At 39.5% G+C, this 24365-nt stretch overlaps 1 protein-coding gene across 3 annotated transcripts; it reads left to right on the forward strand.

The window, feature by feature from the left end:
- Positions 1–154: 154 nt before the first annotated feature.
- Positions 155–19797, forward strand: LOC108097246. Of its 3 annotated transcripts, none has more exons than XM_043207361.1 (9): positions 155–244; positions 683–930; positions 9640–10158; positions 12287–13359; positions 13629–13727; positions 13794–13910; positions 13984–14991; positions 15888–15947; positions 16022–19797. In XM_043207361.1, exons 3-9 carry the CDS (start codon positions 9982–9984, stop codon positions 17049–17051), a joined length of 3564 nt encoding a protein of 1187 aa, XP_043063296.1. In that variant the 5' UTR covers positions 155–244; positions 683–930; positions 9640–9981; the 3' UTR covers positions 17052–19797. The 3 variants fall into 3 exon arrangements, with proteins under 3 accessions (XP_043063296.1, XP_043063295.1, XP_017054912.2); XM_043207360.1 differs by having other exon boundaries at positions 176–624; XM_017199423.2 differs by having other exon boundaries at positions 176–930.
- Positions 19798–24365: the final 4568 nt, after the last annotated feature.

Raw genomic sequence — 24365 nt, forward strand, 5'->3', positions numbered from 1 at the left:
CCAATTCATGTTCATGCTGACTAACATCGCCGCATTCCATGCTAACATTGCTCGATTCATGACTAACATCACTCATTCGTGTTCGTGGATCAGGTTTGAACAAGTTGTGTCGGAATCCGAGTTTGATTTGAACATGGGGTTGAATGGAGACTATATGGCGTTTTGGGGCCGTTTCAGTTTTTTTTTCCGATTTTCTCGACGTGAACGGACGTGTGTGCTCGTGTGATGCGGCGCCAGTTGGCAGGTAGCGTAGTTTACCTTTGCCGCTCTACAAAAGTCAACAACAATAACAACAGCAAGAACAACAAGAACGACGGCGATAATCGCAGGCAACAACAACTGCAGCAATAGGCGCATATTCTTAATTGTGTTTACCTTTGATTGTCATTCGCCAACGTAACATACACACACAAAAATACAGATAAACATACATTTTATAACTGCGATTTGACTGCGTGTGTGCCGTCGCGTCCCCTCCATTCCCCGCCCCCTCTCTTTTTGTTTGTTTGTTTTTGGTTCTTGTTCTCTCGGGTTTTCCTTCAATTGGAATGTGCAGCGAAAAGAAAGGCAAGAAGAAAAGCCAAGCGAAATAAAAAGCAAAGAACAAATCAAATCGGAGCAACGGTATTAAAATTTATATAAGCACTAAAAGCGCATAACATAATTTACAATTCACACACAGACATCCAAGGCAACTACTTCAAAAGCAGTAATAAATACAATTTTACACATTCACATTCCATTTTGATTCTGTTGTGTGTGAAAAACTTATAAGAGGAAAAAAAGTAAACAACAAAAACACGAAACCAACGGCAAATAACAAAAGTATCAACAACAACAACAAGAGCAACATAGCAAAGCAGCGAAGTCAACGTCAAAGAAGAAGAAGAAGAAGCAAGATAAATACATAGCAATTTCGACTAAATAAAGGTATGTGCGACGACGATTTTACTTGACTTTATTACTAACTATAGTACGCGCTAGAGAGAGAGAGCCGTATTATACTACATACAATCGGAGGCAAACACACATATGCACACACAATTTCATTATTAGTTTAACTCTTCAATTTATTATTGTTATTATTGCCTTTGTATCCCTGTCCCGCTCGCTCGCTCCTTGAGGCCCCCTCCCCCTTTGGCCCCATACATTTTCTGCTCTCCTTTTGCGCCGCTCTCTAGGTTTTCTTGGCTCTCTTGTGAGCTCTCTCTTCGCTAGTTCTTATTAAAATAGTTACGTTAAATCAGTGCGTTAACTTGTATTTGTGTGTATGTCTGCTAGTGTCTGTATGTCGGTATCTGTATGTCAGAAAGATTACGATTTTTATTTTTCTTCTTTTTTTGAATATGCCTACGAAAATGTTTAAGAAACTGAGAATGTGTGTGAGTATCCGTGTTTATTGTTCTTTCGTATTTGATCACCCGCTTGATAAAATAGAGAAAAACAACAAGTCAGGTTAAAACGAACTATGTACGTATGTATGTATTGAATGTATGTATGTTTTGTATCTGTAAGTGCCCTCGCAAATGTGTGTTTGCATTGTACATAAATTGAATTAAGTGAAATTCGTTGTTGTTTTTGTTTTCGTTTGCGGAAATTTCTACACCGCATGTTCGTCGATCACTAAAATCGAACTAAAAATCATTCACACAACCATATGTACATGCATAACCGTTATACCCTCACAGTTCTGATAAGTTTTTACTTTGATGTTTGACATATTCTGATTGGAATCTCGGCTGTTATGCAACACTTATGTAGATGTAGCGCTCTAAAGATCTCGAGTCTCGAAAATTAATTACATCTCCACGTCGAGAGGCTGTCGACTAATGTTTTTCCCATTAGTTTCGTTTTTTTTGCACTCATAAATTTAATAGTTCCCACGAAATCATATCCCAGAGCAGTGTTGGTTAATGATCCATTTATTCCAATTTGTTTTAAATTAGAACGTTAATTTGAAATAGTCATTTCGTATTCCGGGTTGAAATATAGTGAAATAGCGACTTAGATAAACAAATTTAAATAGCCTTGTGGCTTAGATAACAGTATTGTTGAAAGATTAATCAAATTCCAACCAATGGATGTTCTAATGTTTAACTATGATTAAAACGGAATAGATTTTTTGCTAGATGACAATTGCCTTGACAATAGTTATAATAAAATGCGTGATAACAAGTTTTTTAAATAAATACCTAAAAGAAAAAGAATAAAGAAGTCAATGCATAAATCTAATTCAATGACACAATTTTTTCACAAAAGCTTTAAAATCGTGTACTTATTCTTCCATGAAAAGGCAAATGATTCCTGTTTTTTCAGCAACCCCTTTTGTGATCCTTTGCGTTGTTTTGGCCCTTCCCTTTTTTTGTAGTTGCCTTGCTGGCATTTGCAGAAAAGAAGATAAAAAACCCACTAGACGAGTGGAGCTGCACATATTTGTTAACATTACCATTACCATATCCCATTTCCAATTTCCAAGCTCGCTTCTCTGTGACTCAGAAACAACAAGAAAAACCAGGGCTCAAATAAAAACTGCAACAACAATAAGGTAACACACACCTACTTACAACTGCGGACAACAAAATATGAGTTCAGCATTGTAAATTGTTTTTATAGTTAACTTCATTAGCCTTGTTTAATTATCAATAGATTGTTTATAAGTTAGCAAAATATAGTTTCAATGTTAAAATAACAACTAGAACGTGTGGAATATTGTATTTCTGTTTGGAAAAATAAATAAACAATAACTATTATTGCGAAGACAACTGTAGGTGGCACACACATACAGGTACACTGAAGAAAAAAGACAAAGAGTTGCCGATATGCATATGTAACTACTCGAGTATCATTAAATGCAGATCTCTATAAAAGCATAAAAAACGAAGTCGAAGCGGAGAAGTGACTTTTGAGTGCGGTTTTTTCATATCGTTTCGTTTCGTTACCAAGACAAGCAGACAAGACACACAACCAACAATCCATAATAATCTTCCCGTAATTTATAGTCCAAGACAATTTATGTAATTTACAAATACCAAAAACGAAAGAGACGGCAAAAGGCAAAAAACAAAAAAAGAAAGACGATGAGAGCGAATGCAACTGCTGCAGCCAACTAACGATAATAACAATAACGAAAAAATATAATAAAAAAAAGAGAGAAAAACACACGGTGGAAAAACAACAAGGCAACACACACGGCAATAGCAATAAACAGCTACAGCAACAACAATAGAGCACCGCACTAAATAAACAATTCAACAAATTTGATCCGAGGCAAACACACGCACACAGATACTCACACACACATCCAATTATAGACAACTCACACGCACATAAAAAATGCATATGAAGAAAAAATATGTAGGTATGTTTGAAAAAAAAAAAAAAATATACGACAAATGTAAGTGCAGTAACAGAAAAAAAAAACTGCAAAAGCAATGACAGCCAAGTCGAAAGGCAAAAGCAGAAGGCAAAGCAAACGGAAAAGCAGTGCAAAGTCAAATGTCGTTTAAGCTCGAAGTTTTTCCTTTATTTGTTTTTGCTTCTCAAGATTGGTGAACGCATAAAATAAATAAGTAGTTTTGGGCCATGTCCTAGAAATCGACTAAGTGATACCCAATAATTGGCACTGTGGGCACTTTGATATGCGCGGATTTTAAATAATGTTATTTAGAATAGTTAGATAGTACTAGTATTTAGAATAGTTAGATAGTACATATTTTTGTTAAATTTTATGCAATCCCATATTATTATTCTGAGTAAATTTTTTCTGTAGCTAGTTAACCCAAATAAAATACTTCCTTACAATGTCACCTTTCGTTGCAACAATCAATCTACCCTTGGTACCCATTTTATCAGAATCGTCTATAAAAGTCTGTAGAAAAAGTACAACTTGAACCCATAAACTCGTACACATACACACACACACACATAGAAGACAGATGCTAGCTTGAATGTGGTAATTGCATTTATTGCACGTGCTCTTGCTATCTCCTTTGCACTCGCTGTCTTTCGTCTCCCTCACGCACGCTCAAGAGTCAAGCACAAAATGTAAGGCCATAAAAATATTTTTCAAGCTGTAAACTTTTCTATGCTGCACAGTTTCTTTGGGTTCTTTATTCTTTCTCTTTCTGTGGTTACCCGACGACGACCAAACCGCACCAAAAGAGCTATACCCCCCATCCCCCCCCACACACACACACACACACACTAAAGTACAGGGTATCAATCAAGCGAGCTCTTGCGGTTGGAGGATTTCCACTGCGATTCCCCTTGGGATTAACAAATGAGGTCAGAATAATAGTAACGCTATCTCATTGTCGTTCCAATTTGCTTACTTATGTGCTCAAAATCTTTTAGTAATGTTAATGTTGGGAATTGGGTTTAAGCAAAACAATTTTAAGAATTTACTTTTTAATTAAATGTTATATAATAACTAAACTTTAAGTTAGGAATAGGATCTTATCATAGCTCTAGTTCTTTTAGCTTGTGAGAATATTTTATTGTTAGTTACTGTGTATTATAGGCGTCTTAAGTAAACATTACTTATTCGAGTCAGTTTGTTCTCCCTGTCAAACAATTTGCAACGCATGCACCGGCCATTAAAACACTGCCATGCTACTTTACTTTTAGCTACTACTATTTTTTCCACATTTGTTTCTTTCCAACACTGATGGGAAGATGTAAGGAGAGGGCGCTGCATCTCTGATGCTTTTATGGCCAAGTTGCTGGATATGAAACTTGTCTATTGAGCGCGCCTGGTTCTTTCTTCTGCCTGGTTTCTTGTCTTTTGTGAACTCGCGGTTCCTTCGCATCGGTGTTCTTTGGTTCTCCGTTCTCTGTTTGCTATTCCTCTCATCTTTGGCTTATCGTTGGCCATTGCCAAGTTTTTCATCTAGTTTTTGGCCTGGCTTTTTCCCCCTTTACACCAAGTTTTGATTCCTGTTCTTCTCATGCTGTCCTCTCAAGCCGTTTCTTTCCACTCGGCACTCCCACCCGCCCACACGCATCTCCTTTTGTGGAAGTAGTCGGATGACTTGGTTTAAGGCCCCGCGTACCGATCTCTTTTCTGACTTAATATCTTCGCTCCATCATCATCATTGCCGCAATCTTCATTATCAGAGCGCTTTTATTTGTTTTCTTTCAGTTTTTAATTGTACGCATTCCTGCGGTCTTAGTATTTCTTATTCTGTCTTTTGTTAAATTTGGAGTTCTGTAGAAATTATATTTGCAATATTTATTTGGGTATTTCTGCGAAAAGAAAACCTCAGCGTTTATCTAGGTTTTATTTCCACGTATGTATGTGTGCATATTATATCGGGGCATATATATATGTATGTATGTACATAGTTGGACGAATTGTTTACATAATCACATAAACCTGATACCAACGTATTGAACCATCGATATCGAGCGACTATCGAAATTAATATCTCGTCAACTGACAGTAAGGAAACAACTAAAACAAACAAATAAACACATTCCAATCTTCTCCTTTTGTGTTATGGTTGAACTTGCAGATGTTTGTGAGTGTACATTTCCTCACACAGACAGATGCCACTGTAATCACTTGTGTGTGTGTGTGTGTGCGGCTGAGTGCCGGTGTCTCTTCTTCCGGAGCTATTGTTATTGCAAGTACACGTAAAATTATTGTTCACGTCGCACATTGTCGTGAGTTTGTAATTACCAACCTCACCTCACCTCGATCACCCACCACCGACAACCATATAAGGTTTTAATATGCAGCACAGTAGTCTCTGGCTTGGCGAAATAACCTGGTTTAGCCACCTTTGGTTCGAGCAGTTAGATTAGAAGATTTCCAACCATTTATGCTCGTAACCCTTAAACGTTAAGTTGTATGCAGGCCTCAGGAATTAGTATAACATCACCAGGATCATAAATAAATGTTGTGTTTAAATGTTTTAATTCAAATTTACATACAAATTTTGCACCACTCCAGCCCTTTACATTTCTGAGATGCGGGCTGTTATACAAACACATATGTAGATATTTAAAAAACAGAATTTTCTCTCTGTTACATTTACTCAGACGAGTACAATATACCCCCATACACGAAAAGTAGCGAGTAATAATATAATAAACATATCTGAAAATCGGACCTTGTCATCAGTATGTCATTATTTATTAATGGTGTTAGTTTCATCAGCGAATTTCCATGTGTAAGTCGGAGAACAAGTTGTTGTAAACCAACGCTGTCTCGTTTATAGGAATGTTTAACTTATTTTTAACGATCGCACTCGATTTGAATTGTCGGTTTTCCCAGCTGTAATATCTTCGAGATGCAAGTTAGGGGCTCACTGTAGATGCCAGTGCATGTTGGATACATTCATACATACACACATACATATGTCGGTAAGAGCTGTAGATACGAATATTCTTTTGGGGGCATTGCATAATCTTTGTAATCTCTCAAACTCGCACCCCCCTTTTCCGCTTTCTTCCCTTGCCGTGAGCTCTTTTTATCTTTCCTTTTGCCCCAACTTTTGCTTCCAACTCTTGCATGCAGGCTTAAATCAATTATGAACACAGCAATTTGTTATGCAAGGCCATGGAAGGCTTTCTTGCACATTTTCTCCACTGGTTGGGGTTCTTGATCTGTGATCTTAGGAAAGAAAAAAAATGCTGCAAAGCTAAGAGAAGAATTGCCCACTGCTTGTGCTTCTTTTATTATTTGGAATACTTTCTAAGTCAACGACAGCGTTTAGAATTTATCTAGTACTGGCACACACACACACACACACACACACTCACGGTACAAGTACCGATACAAAAGTTTACTTTGTCATTGCGCGCAGAGTCTTCAATTCTTCTAGATGGGCTTCTTCGTCTTCTCGGCGTTCTTCTGTGCTTCTATTCTATTCCATTCCATACCCGTCCGCAAATATGCTCACAAATATTAAATTCTGTTTGTCTGTATGTATAGTAAAAACCCACAGCCCCACAGCCCACCGCCCACCGCCCCCTTTGTAAGTTGGTCGTTCGTGTGCGGTGTATAAATTTTCTGTGGAACTGTACAATAGCTAAAATAATCATAAAAAAGAAATAACAAAGTTTTAAGTCTCACAGTGTGAGTGGAGGTAAACCAACAAGCAGCCATCGCAGGCAACCAACACACATGTCTTTCCCTGGGATATATGGGATAGTAAGTGTAAGTAGTGTATAGTGTGTAGTGTGTATTTGCTTTTCTCGACGCGGCGACTTCTTGAATAGTTGCAGAGTAGTCGAGTAGATTCGTTCGGTTCGGGTTCGGGTTCGGGTTCGGGTTCGTTGGGGTTTGCTTGCTTGCTTTTGAGGTTCGTGTTGGGGTTCGCCTCGGTTCGCTTGGAGCTCGAATTCGACTTCGGCTCTGCGAAATCTTCTCTCTCTCTAGTTTCCTAGTCTTGTCTTTGTGCAGAAACAGAAATCTCGAGTTTCTTGACTTTTCTGCCTGCTTTTCCGCTCGACTCTTACGCACTGCCCACCACCTCCCCATTGCCCTGCCCCCCTTCTCATAAGTAATAAGCATTTCGTTTGTTATAAAGTTTTTGCTTGCTCCCTATTCCGTATATTTCCTCATACATATGTGTAAAACCACGACGTTTCCCACCACCAGTCCGCGCGGCCCCCCTTCTTGGCCGTCATCTCGCGCCTTTATATGGGTTCCATTTTAGTTAATTTTTATTTTAAACTTTAAACAATGTCTGGCTCTGACTTGAAATGGTAATTGATAGAGGTGGAAGCGAGAGGGGCGGTAGTTCCATATGCGGGTCTCTTACAGACATGGAAAGTAATCATATACAGTCGAACTTCCATAATTCCAACCACCATCTGTCTCATAAAAATTCAAGTTTCTTTTAAAGATTATTTATGGAACACAAACAAGTTTTTTTCTTGAATATTTTGTAATAAAAAAGCGGTTGCAGTTTTATAATAAACGAACGCTTTGACTTTGACATTTTTGTATTTTGAATTAATTGAGTTTATAACAGAATTAATTATTTTAATTAATTGTATAGCTAATTTTAAACTATGTATTTAGGAATTGCTATTATTATGATATTAGTTTATTTGTAATAGGTTTACCGAGCTACTGTGTAGAGCGCCAAACATTATGCAACGATTTTAGAATCCCAGCTGCTTATAGCTATCGAGGGGTATTTTTGTAGAAAGAAACAAGGTTTGTTTAAGCTTAACTCTATTCCCTGTATAATTTAAACTCCAATTCTCAAATTCCATATTAAAAAACATTGCTTAAAACTGTAGAACTTAAACTGTGTTCATATCTCGCTATGCATTATGTTTTACAAGGTGTGGGAGGATGGCGTTTGGGGGGGATGTACTCGTTGTACAAATATGTATTGCAAATTGCTTTGGTCTTTTACCAGTTCCAGTTTCCAGGTGCTAGCCCCCTCTCTATCTTTCTCTCTCGCTCGCTGTGCATCATTATGCGAGAGCTTATTCTTGTTCTCTTTCCATGCAGATGGGAAAAAGAGAGATCGCGCAGAAGATCAAAACAGAATTTCAATTTGCAAACTCATGTGCCTAGGATTCTTAACCCCCCATTGCCCCACACACCGCGACTATATTTTTTTGTTGTGTTTTTTGGGTATGGTTTTTGCAAAAAAGTGCCCAGAAGGAGAAACTGGTTGAGAATTTTTGCATTCCATTGCTGAACTTGAATTGCATTTGGAATTTGTTCGTAGTTCTCTGTGTTGTGTTCCACGCATTTTCCATTTCCGTTCGTTCACCTTGTTCTTTCCAGTAGTAGTTGCGAGGGGGAGTGGTTGAAGTTAAATGGAATGGAAACGTCGATAGTTCGATGACTTTTTGCCGCTGGCTTATCGATGACGCTGGTGATTTATTGATCGAGATGCGTTTATCGATGGAGCGAATGGCAAAGTAAAACTTAATTGCTTAACTAAATTACAGCAATTTTTCCCATTTCATAATGAGTGAAAGAGAGCGAGCATGAATTTATCGTACTTTGTGTGCTTTGTCTTCCGCCCTATCTCCTCCATAACCTTCCCTCCCTCCCACCGAGCCGCCCCGCATTCCCAACTTTGTAGATATAAAGTTTTATTTCATTTCGTTTCGTTACGATTTTTGCTATTATTATTTGTTCGTGTCTCTCTGCCAATGTATCCGTGAGATACCTCTGTAACTTTGTGTGTGTAGTGTGTTTGTCTCTATGAATGTTATTTTTTAGTTTCGACTTGTTTTCTTTTGTGTAATTTTATTTTTGTATGTGCTTGTGTGTGTATCAAGTTCATAACTTTTGTATGGCGACTACGACAGTAAGAATTGTTTTGTTGTTGCTGCCGTTGTTTTTTTGAAATCCCCACAATAAGAGTATGTTTGTACGAACGTTCGGGCAAGGAGTATTTTGGTATGTGTGCCATTGTGTTGCCATCACTGTGTGTGTTTTTTATTTTTCACATTTATTTTCTAGTTTGCTCGCTCGTTGTTTTGTTAACTATTATTTAGTTTTCTTTGCGTCTTGAGCGTAGCTGCCTTCGTATCATACGTACACATACATATATATTCGTGTTCGTATTTCTTTTTTTTTTGTTTTCGTACACACATTTTTCGTTTATGCCCCATTATTAATAAATAGTTTTCTTGTTCTGCTCTGCATTCCCATTTCAGTTAACCAAACGTCGTCGGTACAATCGGAACGTTCCGTTCCTGCGTTTCCGTTTCACCGCCCTTCCGCTCGTTCCACGCGCTCCTCTCCCGCGTGAGAGAGGGCCACTTGTTGCCGGCTTTGCAATCCATTCCCCTGATATCGAATATTGGCTTTTGATTGACTAATTGATCCCACCCACCGAAGAAGATTGGGGGGCAGGAGAGAGCTCAGTGGAAGAAGAAGGATCAGGATCCATTGGAAGGCATGCAGTTTATGGCCAGCGGTTACTTCTGTGACTCCTGCAGCAACTCCACCATCACCTTCGGCTTCTGTTCCAGTCTCCGCTGTTCCAAACTCTTGCGATGGAGAGCGAACAGCAGGATGTTGGTGGCGGAAGTGGACCGTTATGTCGCATCTGCATCACCACCCACCATCAGCACAACAACAGCAACACAGCCACAACAGCCAGCCGGCCAATGATTCCCATCTTCGGCGAGGATGCGCTTTGGCAGAAGATAACCACGCTGGCCAACGTTAAGGTGAGTAAGAAAAAAGCGGGGGCTTAAATATTAAGGAAGCTGGAAAGGTCATTAAATGGGTAACAATTCCTAAACCAAGAAATCATATCAAAATAATAAAAAGGTGATAAGCAAGGTCAGGCTTCTAGTACATACATACATGTTTATGTATGAAGCATGCTTACTATAGTTAAATAGGTAGGAAACCCCTTTGAAGGTACACATATAGGATATAGTCATTTCTGTTGTTTATTTTATTTTTAGATGTCAAACGAAAAGTTAACTGACGTAAATTGGGTTTGTAGAACAAATGTATGTACATACTTACATTTAAGTTTTCTATTTACATTGCCCTCTTATCATCTTGAGATGGTACATTTTTTGATAAGAAAGGTTTTAGGGTTGCTTTCGTAATGTCTGATTAAAATAAACGTTATAAGCACGTGGAATACACAACTGTTTCTTAGGTTTATTTTAAAATTACGTTACAAAGAAATTATGTAAAATTTGTATAATAATCTTATATGATCTTCTTGGGTTTAAGTTTTTAATAAGAACGTCTTATTTAATTTTCTATCTCGCTGATTCTGTGGAGCTTTTTGAGATGTTAGCTTATAAAATCGATCCTAATTTGTATTCCATACAAGCCGTCTATTTTTCTAAGAGCGCTTAGAGTATGTGCAGGTGTATGTATGTTTCATATAGAATTCCATTTGAATATTATTTGACAAACGGTTTCGTTGAACGGAAGGACTGAGGTGAAAGATCTTCTTGGGGTCTCTGTTTATTTTTAACGAGGTGTGTCGACTATTTGAGCCCACTGTTTCTGTGTAATCCAAGATTGTTGTTTTGTTCTTCTTCGTGGAATACTAAAACTAAAAAAAGCAAACACATGAAAGTTATTCACACCAACACCCAGCTACACCACGTATTTATTATTCATATTAATTTTCATACACATTCGCCCCGTACGTATTATACATATCTTGTATCCCATATGTGTGTGTGTGTAATTTGGAATCAGTTTTCATTGCTTTGTCTTGTTGCTCCACTCCTCTTTGGCCATTTATTCTGTTTATTTGTTCGGTGGAATGGCTTCGGCTTTGGTTAGTTTATTTTATTCATATTGTGTATACAATTTTTCAACGAGCGTTTCATATTTTTTCCGTCGTCGCTCGATGGAATTTCTTGGGGGTCTTGTCTTCGTATTTTGTATTTCGTATTTCTTCATTTCATTTCATTTCGTTTGGTTTCTCTGCTGCTTTGGCTTTTGAAAAATAATTTACCGTTTGAATTGTTGTATAAAAGTGTTTGTCTTTTGTCGTCGATATGTTTGCTTGTGCTTGGCTTAATTCCACACATTTTTTCCTTTACTTAACATTATAGTTTCGGCTCTCTTAGCTCTCTTTTCCGAGTTACAAATCATCTCTTTTGCTTCTCTACACAAAAAGAAAACATGTTTTCAATATAATTCTCAATGCTGCTTTAAACTAGATCTCTCCTAGTAGCAAGTTTTTAATAAGAAATGAAAATCTTTCGTTGAGCTACATTTTTTCCTTATGTGTATTTGCTCTTTGCCCATTTGCCACTTTATGCTCGGCTTAGACGTTCGTTGGCCCCTCGGTTCTCGACTGGTGGGGGGTGAAGTGGGGGGTGAAGTAATGGGGGGAGGGGCGGTGGAGGTGGCACGTGAATGTGAATGGGGTGGCTCTGTGTGTTTTCCTTGCCGCGTGTGTGTCTCTGCCCCCCTTTTTCGCATTGGAGTTTTTACAATTCATGTGCATATTTCGATTTGATTTTCTCCTTATGTGTTTTTCCTTAACCGTTGCTGCAATTTTCTGGTTTATTTGTGCAATTTTCCCACTTGAGTAGATTATGTTGCCAATCCAAGGAATTCCATGTTGTTTTTGGGCGCTCGTAACGTCTGCCACCGATCTGGACAACTGAAATCTGCAACTGGAATACCGTTAAATGGCGTAGATAAAAAAGGTTTTTGTTTTCAATCAAATTTCGAGAAAGCTCCTCACAGAAATTAAAAACAACAACACATTTTACATTACATATTTTACACTACATTACATTTTACATCTCAAAAATAAGAAAGGAAAGAATACATTTGTAACTGTTTTTGTACGTTTACTAATTACAGATCAGCAAGAACGACACTTTGCCGCAACAGGTGTGCGTTGGCTGTGCCAAGACGGCGATCTCGGCCTGCGTGTTCAAGAAGAAGTGCGAGGAGGCGGACAGCTTCTACCGCCAGCAGCTGAGGCTCCAGAAGATCGAGGGCGCCGATCCGCTGGAGTCCGGCAGCGCTGCCGCCGATCAGGCCAAAAGCAGCGGCTGCAGCAGCGGCAGCGGCAGCAGCAGCGCCAGCGGAAGTGGCAGCAGCTCGACGAGCAGCAGTTCCTCCTCCGACGACGAGGACGAGGACAATGATCAGGATCACGATCAGGACCAGGATCAGGCCCAAGAAGTTGAAGCTGGAAGCGAGGCACACAAGCGGCTGCAGAACGGCCATGGCCAGACGATCAATGGTCATCGGGATGACGGGGATGACGAGGCGCCCGAGGGAACTGGCAACATTGAGGAGCCGGAGGAAGGGGATCGAAATGGGATGGAAGGGGCGAATCCCGAGGACGGGGAGGATGGTGAGGATGTGGAGGAGATAACCCCACTGAACCATCACCACAACGATGACGATGGCGAGATAACCGTCCACGGAGTGCATCCCAAGGAGCCATACGACTTCAACTCGATTCGCCTGATGCAGGAGTACATGCAGCATCAGATGAACAAGTTCCCCAATGGCTCCGCCACCGGTCCCGCGGGTCAGGAGATGGACCTCGATCTCGACCAGCAGCATCGCGACGACGACGACGACGACGATGATGAAGACATGTCGCTGCCGCTGATACCCGAGATCGAGCTGATCACGCCGGGCGATGAAGCGCCAGCGGATCCCTCGAACCCCAACGACTTGGTCAACGGAGTCGGAGGCGTTGGCGTCGTGGCTGGAATGCAGGGACCGGGCTTCCAGTGCCCGCATTGCTACCAGATCTTCGAGATGAAGCAGATCCTCAAGGCGCACATGCAGAGCGTCCACGGAGCCCCGGGTCCGGTGTACGAGTGCAGCAACTGCCGCAAGACCTACTTCTACAAGCGTTTCCTGGAGAAGCACATTCGGCGCGGGCGATGCGTCAAGAAGCGTCGCAACCAAACGTGAGTGCAAGGGGTCAAGGGGTCACATACGGGGTCAGATATTAAATTCAATTTTAATTTCAATTTCAATTTTAATTTCAATTTTTAATTTCAATTCTAATTTCAATTTTAATTTCAATTTCAATTAAATTTCAATTTCAAATTCAATTTCAATTCAATTTCAATTTTAATTTTAATTTCAATTCTAATTTCAATTTCAACTTCAATTTATATTTTAATTTAAGATTCAATCTCAATTTTAATTTCATTTCAATTTCAATCCCTTTCAGCCGGCCGATGCAGTGCTCGGATTGCCATGTCCTCTTCCCCACGGGCCACCACTTGGGTTGGCACAAGCGCACCGGCTGCCCCTCGAAGGCGGCCAAAATGTGAGTGCCCAACTGACATTCCCCGAGGTGAAGAAAAACCCTAAATGATATTTCCCTTTTTTTTAGGCCACTGCAGCAGCTGTTCAAGCAGAACATAGTGCAGTTCAACAATTTCCCGAAGCGAATTGCCGGCGGAGGAGCCCGCAAGCCAGCGGTTCCCGATCTCCATGTGAGCAATCGCAAGTAAGTTTTGGGTGATGGGTTGACTTCCAAGGGATGGCCTCTACGACTTCAAGTGGTTTGTTTCCGTTTCCAGATTGGGCCTGGCCAATAAGAGAAAGGGACGCACTCGCATCAAGCTGGACGCCAAGAAGATCGCCTTGGCCAAGCAGCTGATCCTGCGCGAGGCCACCACCACGGTGATCGCGAACGAGCTGAACATCTCGCGCACCTTCGCCTGGCGCCTGCGCAAGAGTCTGGTCAACGGGGTCAGTCTGCACGAGCGCGTGGTGGATCCATCGCAGGAGCAACAGGACCAGCACCTGCAACAGTTGCAGCAGCAGCAACACCACCACCATCAGCAGCAGCTCCAGCAATTGCATCATCATCATCAGCAGCAACAGCAGCAGCAGGAGGAGCAGCAGCAGCAGCAGCAGGGGGCACCTGCTGGCGAACGGGAACACCTGAACCACCTGAGCCTTCCCTACGGCCACCTGGGCCTGGGTCTCATCAAGGAGGAGCGGCAGGACAGCGAGGATGAGGATCAGCAGCAGCAGCAGCAGCAGCAACACCACCATCATTCCCATCATCCGCACCATCCGCTTGGCTTGGTGGACGAGTGCGGAGCGGAGGAGATCGGAGCCGAGGAGACGGCTGGCTACATGGCCGACGAGGACGCCGTTTGCGGATTGCTGCACAATGGCTACGACCCCGATCCCGACTCCGATCCCATCGAGCACGATCCCTTCGAGGGCACCGAAAACAACGAGCATCACTTGAACGGGGGAGGACGACCGGGATCTTCTTCGCCGGCGCCGCAGTTGCAGCCGGGATCGCTGGGAGGCTCGTCCGGGGTCGCGGGTCCGGGGTTGCAGGTCCACGCTGCCGGGCGGTCCGATGTCGAGGTCTACAAGCGCTTGCTGGCCGAGTCGCAGCACTTCCCGCACATCGTCAACGCGCAGCAGCTGCAGCTGCAGCAGCAGCACCGCGAGCGGGAGAGGGAGCGGGAGCAGCGGGAGCGGGAGCGGGAAAGGGAGCAGCTGCAGCACCAGAAGGCCCACAACGGCGGGATGCCGATGCTCACTCGTTATCCGCCTGCCGTCATGTAAGTAGACGCTTATATCTGATCAGTTATATAACTTATATTCGGGCAAAATATAGGTGCTCGATTTAGGGAACTTTGGCTGTAGAAGCATTCTTATCTTAGTTAGTTAGTCATAAATATTTAACTTCGTGAATACGATTAGCAATCATTCTCACTACAAAAAATACCTTTATATGTATGTGTAAGTTCGGACTTATACTTTATTTTATTTAATCAATTATTGCTAATATAATTAGCAGCATTTACTATCAAAAATATTTCCTAATACACATGAATGGTTATCACGATTATCGGTACAACGTGGTCTTTATCTTTTGTGTTCTTGGCACGACCAATTTGGACACGGTTAGTTATTTCATAAAAATAGAAAAAAAAGTTGGCTTAAAAGAAAACTAAAATTGCAAAGAGTTAATTTAATGACAAACTTCCGATTCAGATTGAAATTAGAATAGTTGGGGGCTGTGCTAATTCACTTTTTGCCACTTTTATTAAAAATTAAAAATTACTACTGATGCAGTTCAATACAGAATTTACCTACAAACTCATTTAAAATCGGAAATAGATTAAAAAAGTTATGGACTTAGAAGTGCATGGTTTTGTCCTCTTTTAAGCAAACTCAATTTTCAGAAAATTGGAAAGGGAAAGGGCATAAACCCTCAATAAAATCGACCCAAAAATACACATTTATCTAATGATGCAGTTTGTTAGGGAATTAAACTACAAACTCGGAGAAGCATTGTACTTTGGAATCGGATAAATATTGAAAGATGTACCTACGTTAAGAAAGTCTGGGATTTCTCAATTTTCTTTAAACCAGTTGGTTGATTAGAATAACTTGTTAATTCTATTTTTTGGATAACTTGAAATACTGATTGCAAAATAATTATTTATTGTAGGCATGCCCTGCCCGTCAACCTGTCCCTGCGCTCGATGCCCCACATGAACAGCAACGAGAGGTGAGTGATCTCAGAGCGACTCAGCCATCGTTTTGACCTTGTTGACCTTTTGCTTTGACCTTTGTCCTCCGCAGCAACGGCAGCTCCAGCAGCAACACGGCAGCTCCAGTGCCCGTTCCCGGCTCTTCGGCAGCCGGATCGGCAGCCACGCCCACCGGCAAGAAGCCACGCAAGCCGAACGTCTTCATCGATGACGAGAAGTACGCCATGGCCAAGCTGCTGGTGGCGCAGAACTCCTCCACCATGGAGATAGCCAGGGCCCTCAACGTGTCCCAAATGACGGCCTGGAAGGTGCGCGATGCCATTCTCAAGGGAGTGCCGCTCTCCTACCGCAACAAGCGCTCCGACGGCCGCCACTCGGAGGAGTTCAGCGCCAAGGAGCAGCAGCAACACCACCAGCAGCAGCAGCAGCAACAGCAGCAGCAGCAACACCAGCAACAGAAGGAGCAGCAGCAACGCCAGCAGGAGATGCAGCGCCAGCAGCAACAGCAGTTGGAGCAAATGGAGCTGATCAAACAGCAGCGCCAGCAACAGGAGTTGCTGCTCCAACAGCAGCAGCAGCAGCAGCAACAACAGCAGCAGCAACAGCAGCAGCAGCAGCGTCACCACGCAACAGCGGACACATCACACTATCAGCAGCAGCAGCAGCAGCAGCAGCCTAAGATGTTGCATCCACGCCGCCGCTTGAAGGCAGCGGAAAGGGAGCTGCGCGACAAGGAGATCACGCGGGAAATACTCGAGCTGATCAAGGAGGACAGCAACATTCAGTACTGGAAGGTGTCGGCCCGTCTGGCCGAGAAGGGCATCAATATATCGCCGTCGTCCGTCTGCCAGAAGCTCAAGTCGATGGGCATCCACCGGCGTTGGAAGCCGGGCGACAAGCCGCCCATGCTGGCCATCAGCCAGCTGAAGGCGGCCACTGTGGCAGCTGCAGCAGCGGCAGCCAGTTTGGCCGGCGTTGGCGGAGTAGTCGGCGGAGTTGTCGGCGGAGGAGGAGGAGGCGCCGGACTGGCCAGCAGCAGCTTTGGTTTAACCGACGACAGCTTCGAGCAGCAGCAGTTTGACATGGGTGGGCCCCACTTTCTCAGTGCCTTCACGCGCTAAGCAAACGACCAGAAGTCCTCCCCATCTAGAACTAGAGTTAAATATTACACATGCATACTACACGTGCACAGAAAAGTAGAGCAGAGCGTAAGCTGAAGGGATTTTCCGGCATTTTGTCTGGAAACTGAAAGTGTTAAGCTACCAAGCGCCCTTTTTTTTATGAGCATAACCAAATTGTTTCATCAAATTATTGAAAACTGTAGAACAGTATTACATTAGGCAAAATTAAATATGTATTTACTCAAGTTTTTAAAATTTGTACGAACCGATTTCTGTGTAATCAAGAAATTACATTTTTTAAAGGAGATTTGTGTACTTTGGAAATCCCATCCTATGCAAGGATTGCTTTATTTTTTTTATTGAATATTCTTGAATTGTTATTTAACGCCAGCAGTTTCCACGACGAAATACCACGCTTATGTCCACGATTAAGATTTTTAGGTTTTTATTTTCGAGCCACCCTAATCCACATGCATAGACCAGCACAGGAACAACTTGTATTTTTTATATAGTATTTGAAAGGGAGAGCGCGCTTGAAATGTATTTGTATTTGTAATCAATATGAGAACGCATATATTGTATGACTCTGTATTAGATTTATATATCCAATATACATATGTATATGCAAAGCATTCCTAGAATGTCACACACAAGAAACACGCCCAAAAACACGTTCATTCCAAGCGAGGAAATCATTTCCTTTCTATTATTTCAGCAGCTTCCTTTTCCTCTTCCTTCATCCACACACACACACACAGACACGCATATACACTACACCAACACACACACACACACACACAAAACTAGCTGATAATTTATAATAATTTTATTTACATATTTATTGATCGCATGTCCTTGTGTGTGTGTGTGCTTTTTTAGCTGAGAAATGTATTTAAAGGTCTTCACCATTTATAATTTATTTATTTTACTCACGCACACATACACACACACACATAAGCAGTTATTAAGTACTGAACTTTAATTTAGTTAAATTAACGCATCAAACGATAAAATAACAATCAGAACAAAGCAACCGGAAGCAGAACAAACAGAGCAGCTAGAGAGAGTAATTAAAGCTAGCGACATAAGTGCAATTATAAACAAAACTAAACCTAAAAACAGAAGAATGTGAAATACTAATATGTGAATGAGAAGGAAGATGCGAAAGTGAGAGATGGGAGATGGAGAGGGAAGATATTCAATATCCAATTTGTCGCCCAAACACCACTAAGGTTTTGTAGAAAATTCCTTTTTTTAAACTTGATCAGGAAACCCCTGAGAACCCAAACCTTTTTCTTTTTCATGCATTTAAACTTGACGAAATTTCAAATAGTTCATCTGAATGAAAAGAAAACAAGGAAACTATAACAAATCTAGCTAATTTTGAAGTTGTTAAGACCCAGCTTATACTGGGTGTAAAATTATAAAATAAGTTTAGTCCAATTAAAACAAATCTATTGTATTTCAAAAACATTGTTTACATTTCCAAAGATATACCAAAATTTTGTTCGGCTGTAACCAGGCAGAAAACACACAAAATCTATAAAAGGACTCATCCTTGGAGCCTTTGCAGTGGTGGCAAGCCATTAGTTCAATAACTCCCGAAAAGGTACAAATTGAAGGACTACATTTCACCCCGTTTCTCCTTTCTTTCTCCTGTTTGAATTGCATAAAGACAGTTACTCCGAATCCGAATCCGAGTCCGAATCCATCCTCCAACCAATCCCCATTTCAAGTACGAAAGTAATGAAAACGAAACAAACGATCAATGTTGAAAACTTGGTAGCCAATTGTTAGTTGAAAACGAGATAAAAACCACTAAAGAACAAATCAAAAAAAAAAAAAAAAAAAAAAGAGAAAGAAAAGAAATGAAGACACCTGAAGCTGAGGACTCTGAACTGTATTTATTTACAGCCAATTTTAGGAAGGTATATTTTATTTTTTTTGTTGTGGATTAAATTGCATTTGTCCGCTATTTACTTTGTATAGCTTTTAAGGCTAGAAGTTAGAGCAAAAGAGATAGCAAGAGTGAGTGAGTGAGAGCGGGAGAGCGTTAGCGAAGGTTAAGATAGTATTTTTTTATATTTGTGTACAATCTGTAATTGTAACTGCTTTTTATCAATCAATCGATGAATGATTCCCTCCCTTTACCAAACCACACACATGCAAACACACACATACTTGCAAAGTATTTCTATATTCATTACATAAATATATTATCTATTTAAAATATATGTAACATTACAATGCGTACGAAACTAAATTGTAGCTATTTTTTTCTGTTTTTTTTTTTTATATATATATATATATATATATATATCATATTTATTAGCCGCAGCTTACAAAGTAGATTTTAAAAATAATTACAATTTTTTGTATGCAACGCAAAGAATGATGTCTATGAAATATAATTTAATAAACATGTATTTTAAAGCGTGTAGTTGTAAGAATCCATTGCAAGCAGCATCAACAAATAGAACTGACGTGCCTATGTAGCGATTAAATCTGACTAAACACTAAACACTAAACACCCACACACGAAACCACGGAACACCCGACACACTAGAGACAAGCCGATGTAATGCATTAAATAACCATTCCAAAATGTCATATAAAGGAAAAGAAACAAAAACAACAAAAAAACAAACAACATTATATATGAGTACATAAATGTAGCAGAATATATATATATATGAAACATGCTCTATATATATGTATATTTTTTATTAAATATTCCATTTCAAGACGGTGTTGTTTTATTTTTCTCTTGGGAGTTCCACATAGCAAGTGTTTACGGCTACTCACTTCCGTTTTCTCTAAGTGCAAGTGTCTTGAACACAATCGCAAGCTCGACTTCGTGTTAAAAACTGGTTCCTAAAAGAAGACAACAATTTGAAGAATGGTTGAGCGAGTGCAGAGCAGAGCTTTCTACCTGAACATATTTTCTTTCGACATCTTTTCGGAGATATATTATCTGGATATATATGTCTGTACATAAAACAAAGATTCTTTATGTGCAATTTAAATTTTTAACATTTGAACGATTAAAATAAATGATTTTTGCCCAATTTTTGCATTGTTGGAAATTCATCTATTTGTTGTGAAAAATGGCAAATTTTCAACAATTTTAGGTGTCAATGCCACTGGGTTAAGAATATTAATACGAATTCAACGATGTACGCCATTCCACATTTGGAAGACTACTTCCTGAAATATTGCAAAAAAACTGGGGTTTTTTTAAGCAATTTTATGTAGTTTTGGGCAAAACGAATATTTTTCAATGGTAATTTGTATGTTATTTGGGAAAAAAAATTTTAATTCAGATAATGTAAATATAATGTTAATTTAATGTTAAAAAAAATGGTATTTTATTATAATGTTAATGTAATGTTAACTTTATGTTAATTAAATTAATATGGCCACGTCAGCGACAATGATAATTTTAAATTTTTAACGTTTTCTTGCACTTGCAATTCCCAAGTGGTTCTGGCTGATTCGTAGTGGGATACCCCTTGATTTTGGTCAAAATCTTAGTTCTCCGGGATGACCGGCAGTTTCTCTGAGAAACTCCCTCCGGTCTCTGGAAGTGTGTGTGTGTGTGCGTGTGTGTTGGTGACGTGGTTCCAGAGTGGGAGAGAGACTCCGGCCGACTCCTCCCACTGGAGTCCACTCCCGGATGCAGTGCATCATGGGTCGACTCCTCCTACTGGAGTCCACTCCCGGATGCAGTGCATCATGGGTCGACTCCGCCTACTGGAGTCCACTCCCGGATGCAGTGCATCATGGGTCGACTCCGCCTACTGGAGTGGAGGATGCACTGCATCATGACCTGACTTGGCATGAACTTGAACGTGCCCGATACTTTCCTGCATGGAGTGGACTCCAGGATGCAGTGCTTCCAAACCTGAAGAGGTGAGTAGCAGTTTTTTTTAAATTAAGTGATGACGTGGCCTTTTGTAAATGTAGTGCAATAATAATAATAATAATTTAATTAAATATTTATTTTATTTTCATTTCAGGTTTTTGGTTGTGTATTTGACTGGTTGCAGAAAATAATTGTTGACACCATCTTACTTGCAACTTGAGAATGGGAATCAGGATGCAGTGCACCAAGGTTATTACGCAGTGAGTACATCCATTAGACAATAAATAATTAAGTTATTTATTTTAAGAAACCAAAAATATTTTTAAAAAGAAAGTAAAAGCAACAGATAAAGATCTGAGAGTATTCAATAACATGAAAGAAATTTAAAAGTTGTATACTATCAAATATTGAACTTGAAGTATATGAAAATCAAACACAGTTAATAATTTAAAACAAGTAGGGACATATAATATTAATATACAGCTGTGTTCATAATAATAGCAGTGCAATAGCAACGAAGTAAAACAACGGTAATTTTAGCATATTCCTTTTCGTTAGTTGATCGCTTGATCAATTTTTTTGTAAAATGGAATATAGAGATAGGAAAACTAAAAAGTTTCATTAGATTTGCTTTTTATTTTCGTTTTTTGGACATTCTTGTGCAAAATCACAAGTTTTTGGCTGTTCATAATAATAGCAGTTTTTCATTTTAATCCACAAAAAGTGCCGAAAACATTAAAAATGTTGCAAAAAGTGAGACTGCTTGAGTTTATTAATATAATTTAAATGAAAATACACAATAACCATGCAAAAATTTTAATTTTAGTGGGTAGAGGACAACACTGTTCAGAGGAAGAGAGGAATTTGATAGTTCAGCTTAGAAAGCAGGAAAAAACCTATAAAAAAATCCAAGATATGGTAAATTGTTCTACCAAAATGGTATCCAATGCCATTTAAATATGATTGGAAGGCCAAAACACGTGGGCCCAAACGAAAAACAACCGATATTAAGGACCGACGAATAGTGTGCTTCAGCAAAGCGAATCCTCTTGCATCTTCTAGGGATGTAAAAGTGGAGCTGAAGTTGGGGATCAGCGACGTCACCATTCGCCTTCGATTAGTAAATGGAAATTTAAATGCGCGAAGCCCCCGAAAGGTGCCATTACTTGGTAAAAGGCATATCCAAGCTCGATTGGAGTTTGCCAAAAGCCATTTGAACTGGCCAGTGACGAAATGGCGCAATATTCTTTGGACAGATGAGTCCAAACTGGTCTTGTTTGGTGGGACAGGCTCCAGACAGTATGTCCGACGACCCCCAAACACTGAGTACCACCCAAACCACACTCTTAAGACCGTTAACCAAGGTGGCCTTAAAATATTGGTATGGGCTTGTTTTTCGTACAGCGGCGTGGGTCGCATACATATGATCTATGGGATCATGGACCAACACGTCTATGTGGACATACTAAAAAATGTTATGCTTCCTTATGCACAGTAGGATATGCCCTTAAAATGGTCTTTCCAGCAGGATAACGACCCAAAATATACCAGCAAATTGGCTAAGAGCTGGTTTATTTAACAAAACATTGATGTAATGTCGTGGCCAGCACAGTCCCCGGATTTAAATCCGATGAAAAATTTATGGGTGGACATCAAGCGATATGTGGCAAAGAAATCCCCGACTTTAAAGTCGCAGCTTTGACAATTTGTACCGGACGCGTGGGCGCAGATTCCCCCCAAAGCGCTGCCAGGACTTGGTGGACTCCATGCCACGTAGGTGTGAAGCTTAATAGCCAAAAAGGTTTTACGACAAAATATTAGTTAATATTTATCATTAAAGTTATTTGTATTAAATTATTTTTAAGATTTGTTGAATTTTTTAATTTTTTTTTGGTAACACTGCTATTATTATGAACAGCACATTTTGTCGTTATTATTTTGTTATTATCTATATTTTCCAAAAAAATGGAGTTATTAAACTGAAACAAATGTTAACATAATTAAAATTAAATACATTATGTTGATGTAAACCAAATTTGTCCCAATTTAGTGTTTATACTATGATTTTTCGATCTTAAACATTTACGTCATCAGCACTGCTATTATTATGAACACAGCTGTATATAGTAAGGATAGTTGTAAGAATGCTGTTACCGGAGATATATGCTGATACCACCAAAATGGACTGGAGAACAGGCTGCAAGATCAAGGATTAATGGCGAGGTCTTCTATTGAACTTCACTCCAGGATGCAGTGCATCAACTCATTGTGGTATGTATTTTTTAAATTAATTAAAATAAAATAATTAAATTTAATTGTATAAAATAATTTAACTAATATTCTTTGAAATCTCTATTTTAATTACAGGTGATGACTGTAGTGTTCTACTTGGGGTGAACTTTAAGATGCAGTGAATCAATAACCCAAAGAGGTAAATACCTTTTCTACTAACAAATTAATACTAACCATTACTATTTTAAACAAGTTAACAATTTAATTATTTAATTTTTTGTTTCTTATTTAATTTCAGGGTAAAGTGTAAATGTTACGGATAAGGTGGTTGCAGTGATTATCCTATTGAACTCCACTCCAGGATGCAGTGCATCAACTCATTGGGGTATGTATTTTTTAAATAATTAATTTGTATTAAATAATTGAACTATTATTTTGAAATCCTTCTTTTCATTACAGGTGATGACTATACTTTTCTACTTGGAGTGAACTTCAAGATGCAGTGAATCAATAACCCAAAGAGGTAAATACCCTTTTTACTAACAAATCAATACTAACTCTTACTGTAACAAAGGCTTTGTAACAAATTACTTATTTTATTTTATGTTTCTTATTTAATTTCAGGTTAAAGTGTAAAGTGTAAATTTTGCGTATAAAGTGGTTGCAGTTATGATCTTACTTCAAGAAGGCAAAAGATTGCAGTGCACAAAGGCTTTTCGCAGTGAGTACATGAATTAGACAGTAAATAATTAAGTTATTTATTTTAAGATGACAAATACGATTTAAGGTAGGTTAGCTTTTTTGACAAAGAAATCCAGAGCAAAAGTTAAAGATCTAAAAGTATTCAAGAACATGAAAGAAATTCAAAAAGTACACTTTATCAAATACATAAAAATCAAACACATTCCATAATTTCAAACAAGTAGGGCCAAATTATATTAAAATATTTAGTAAGAATAGTTGTAAGAATGCGGGCATTTATGGAATGCTGATACAACCTAAATGGACTGGAGAACAGGCTGCAAAATCAAGGATTAATGGCGAGATCTTCTATTGAACTTCACTCCAGGATGCAGTGCATCAACTCATTGGGGTATGTATTTTTTTAAATAATTAGTTTGTATTAAATAATTTAACTAATATTTTGATATCCTTCTTTCCATTTTTAAATAATTAATTTGTATTAAATAATTTAACTAATATTTTGAAATCCTTCT

This window comes from Drosophila ficusphila, unplaced genomic scaffold (genome assembly GCF_018152265.1).
Source record: "Drosophila ficusphila isolate 14025-0441.05 unplaced genomic scaffold, ASM1815226v1 contig_198, whole genome shotgun sequence".
In the NCBI taxonomy this organism is placed as follows: Eukaryota; Metazoa; Arthropoda; class Insecta; order Diptera; family Drosophilidae; genus Drosophila; species Drosophila ficusphila.

Excerpts from the sequence above, each read along its gene's own strand:
- LOC108097246 (XM_043207361.1), top strand. The coding sequence starts at position 9,982 with ATGGAGAGCGAACAGCAGGATGTTGGTGGCGGAAGTGGACCGTTATGT. Across the intron at positions 13,728-13,793 it reads CCCTCGAAGGCGGCCAAAAT|GCCACTGCAGCAGCTGTTCA; the intron begins GTGAGTGCCCAA and ends CCTTTTTTTTAG. Across the intron at positions 13,911-13,983 it reads CTCCATGTGAGCAATCGCAA|ATTGGGCCTGGCCAATAAGA; the intron begins GTAAGTTTTGGG and ends TTCCGTTTCCAG.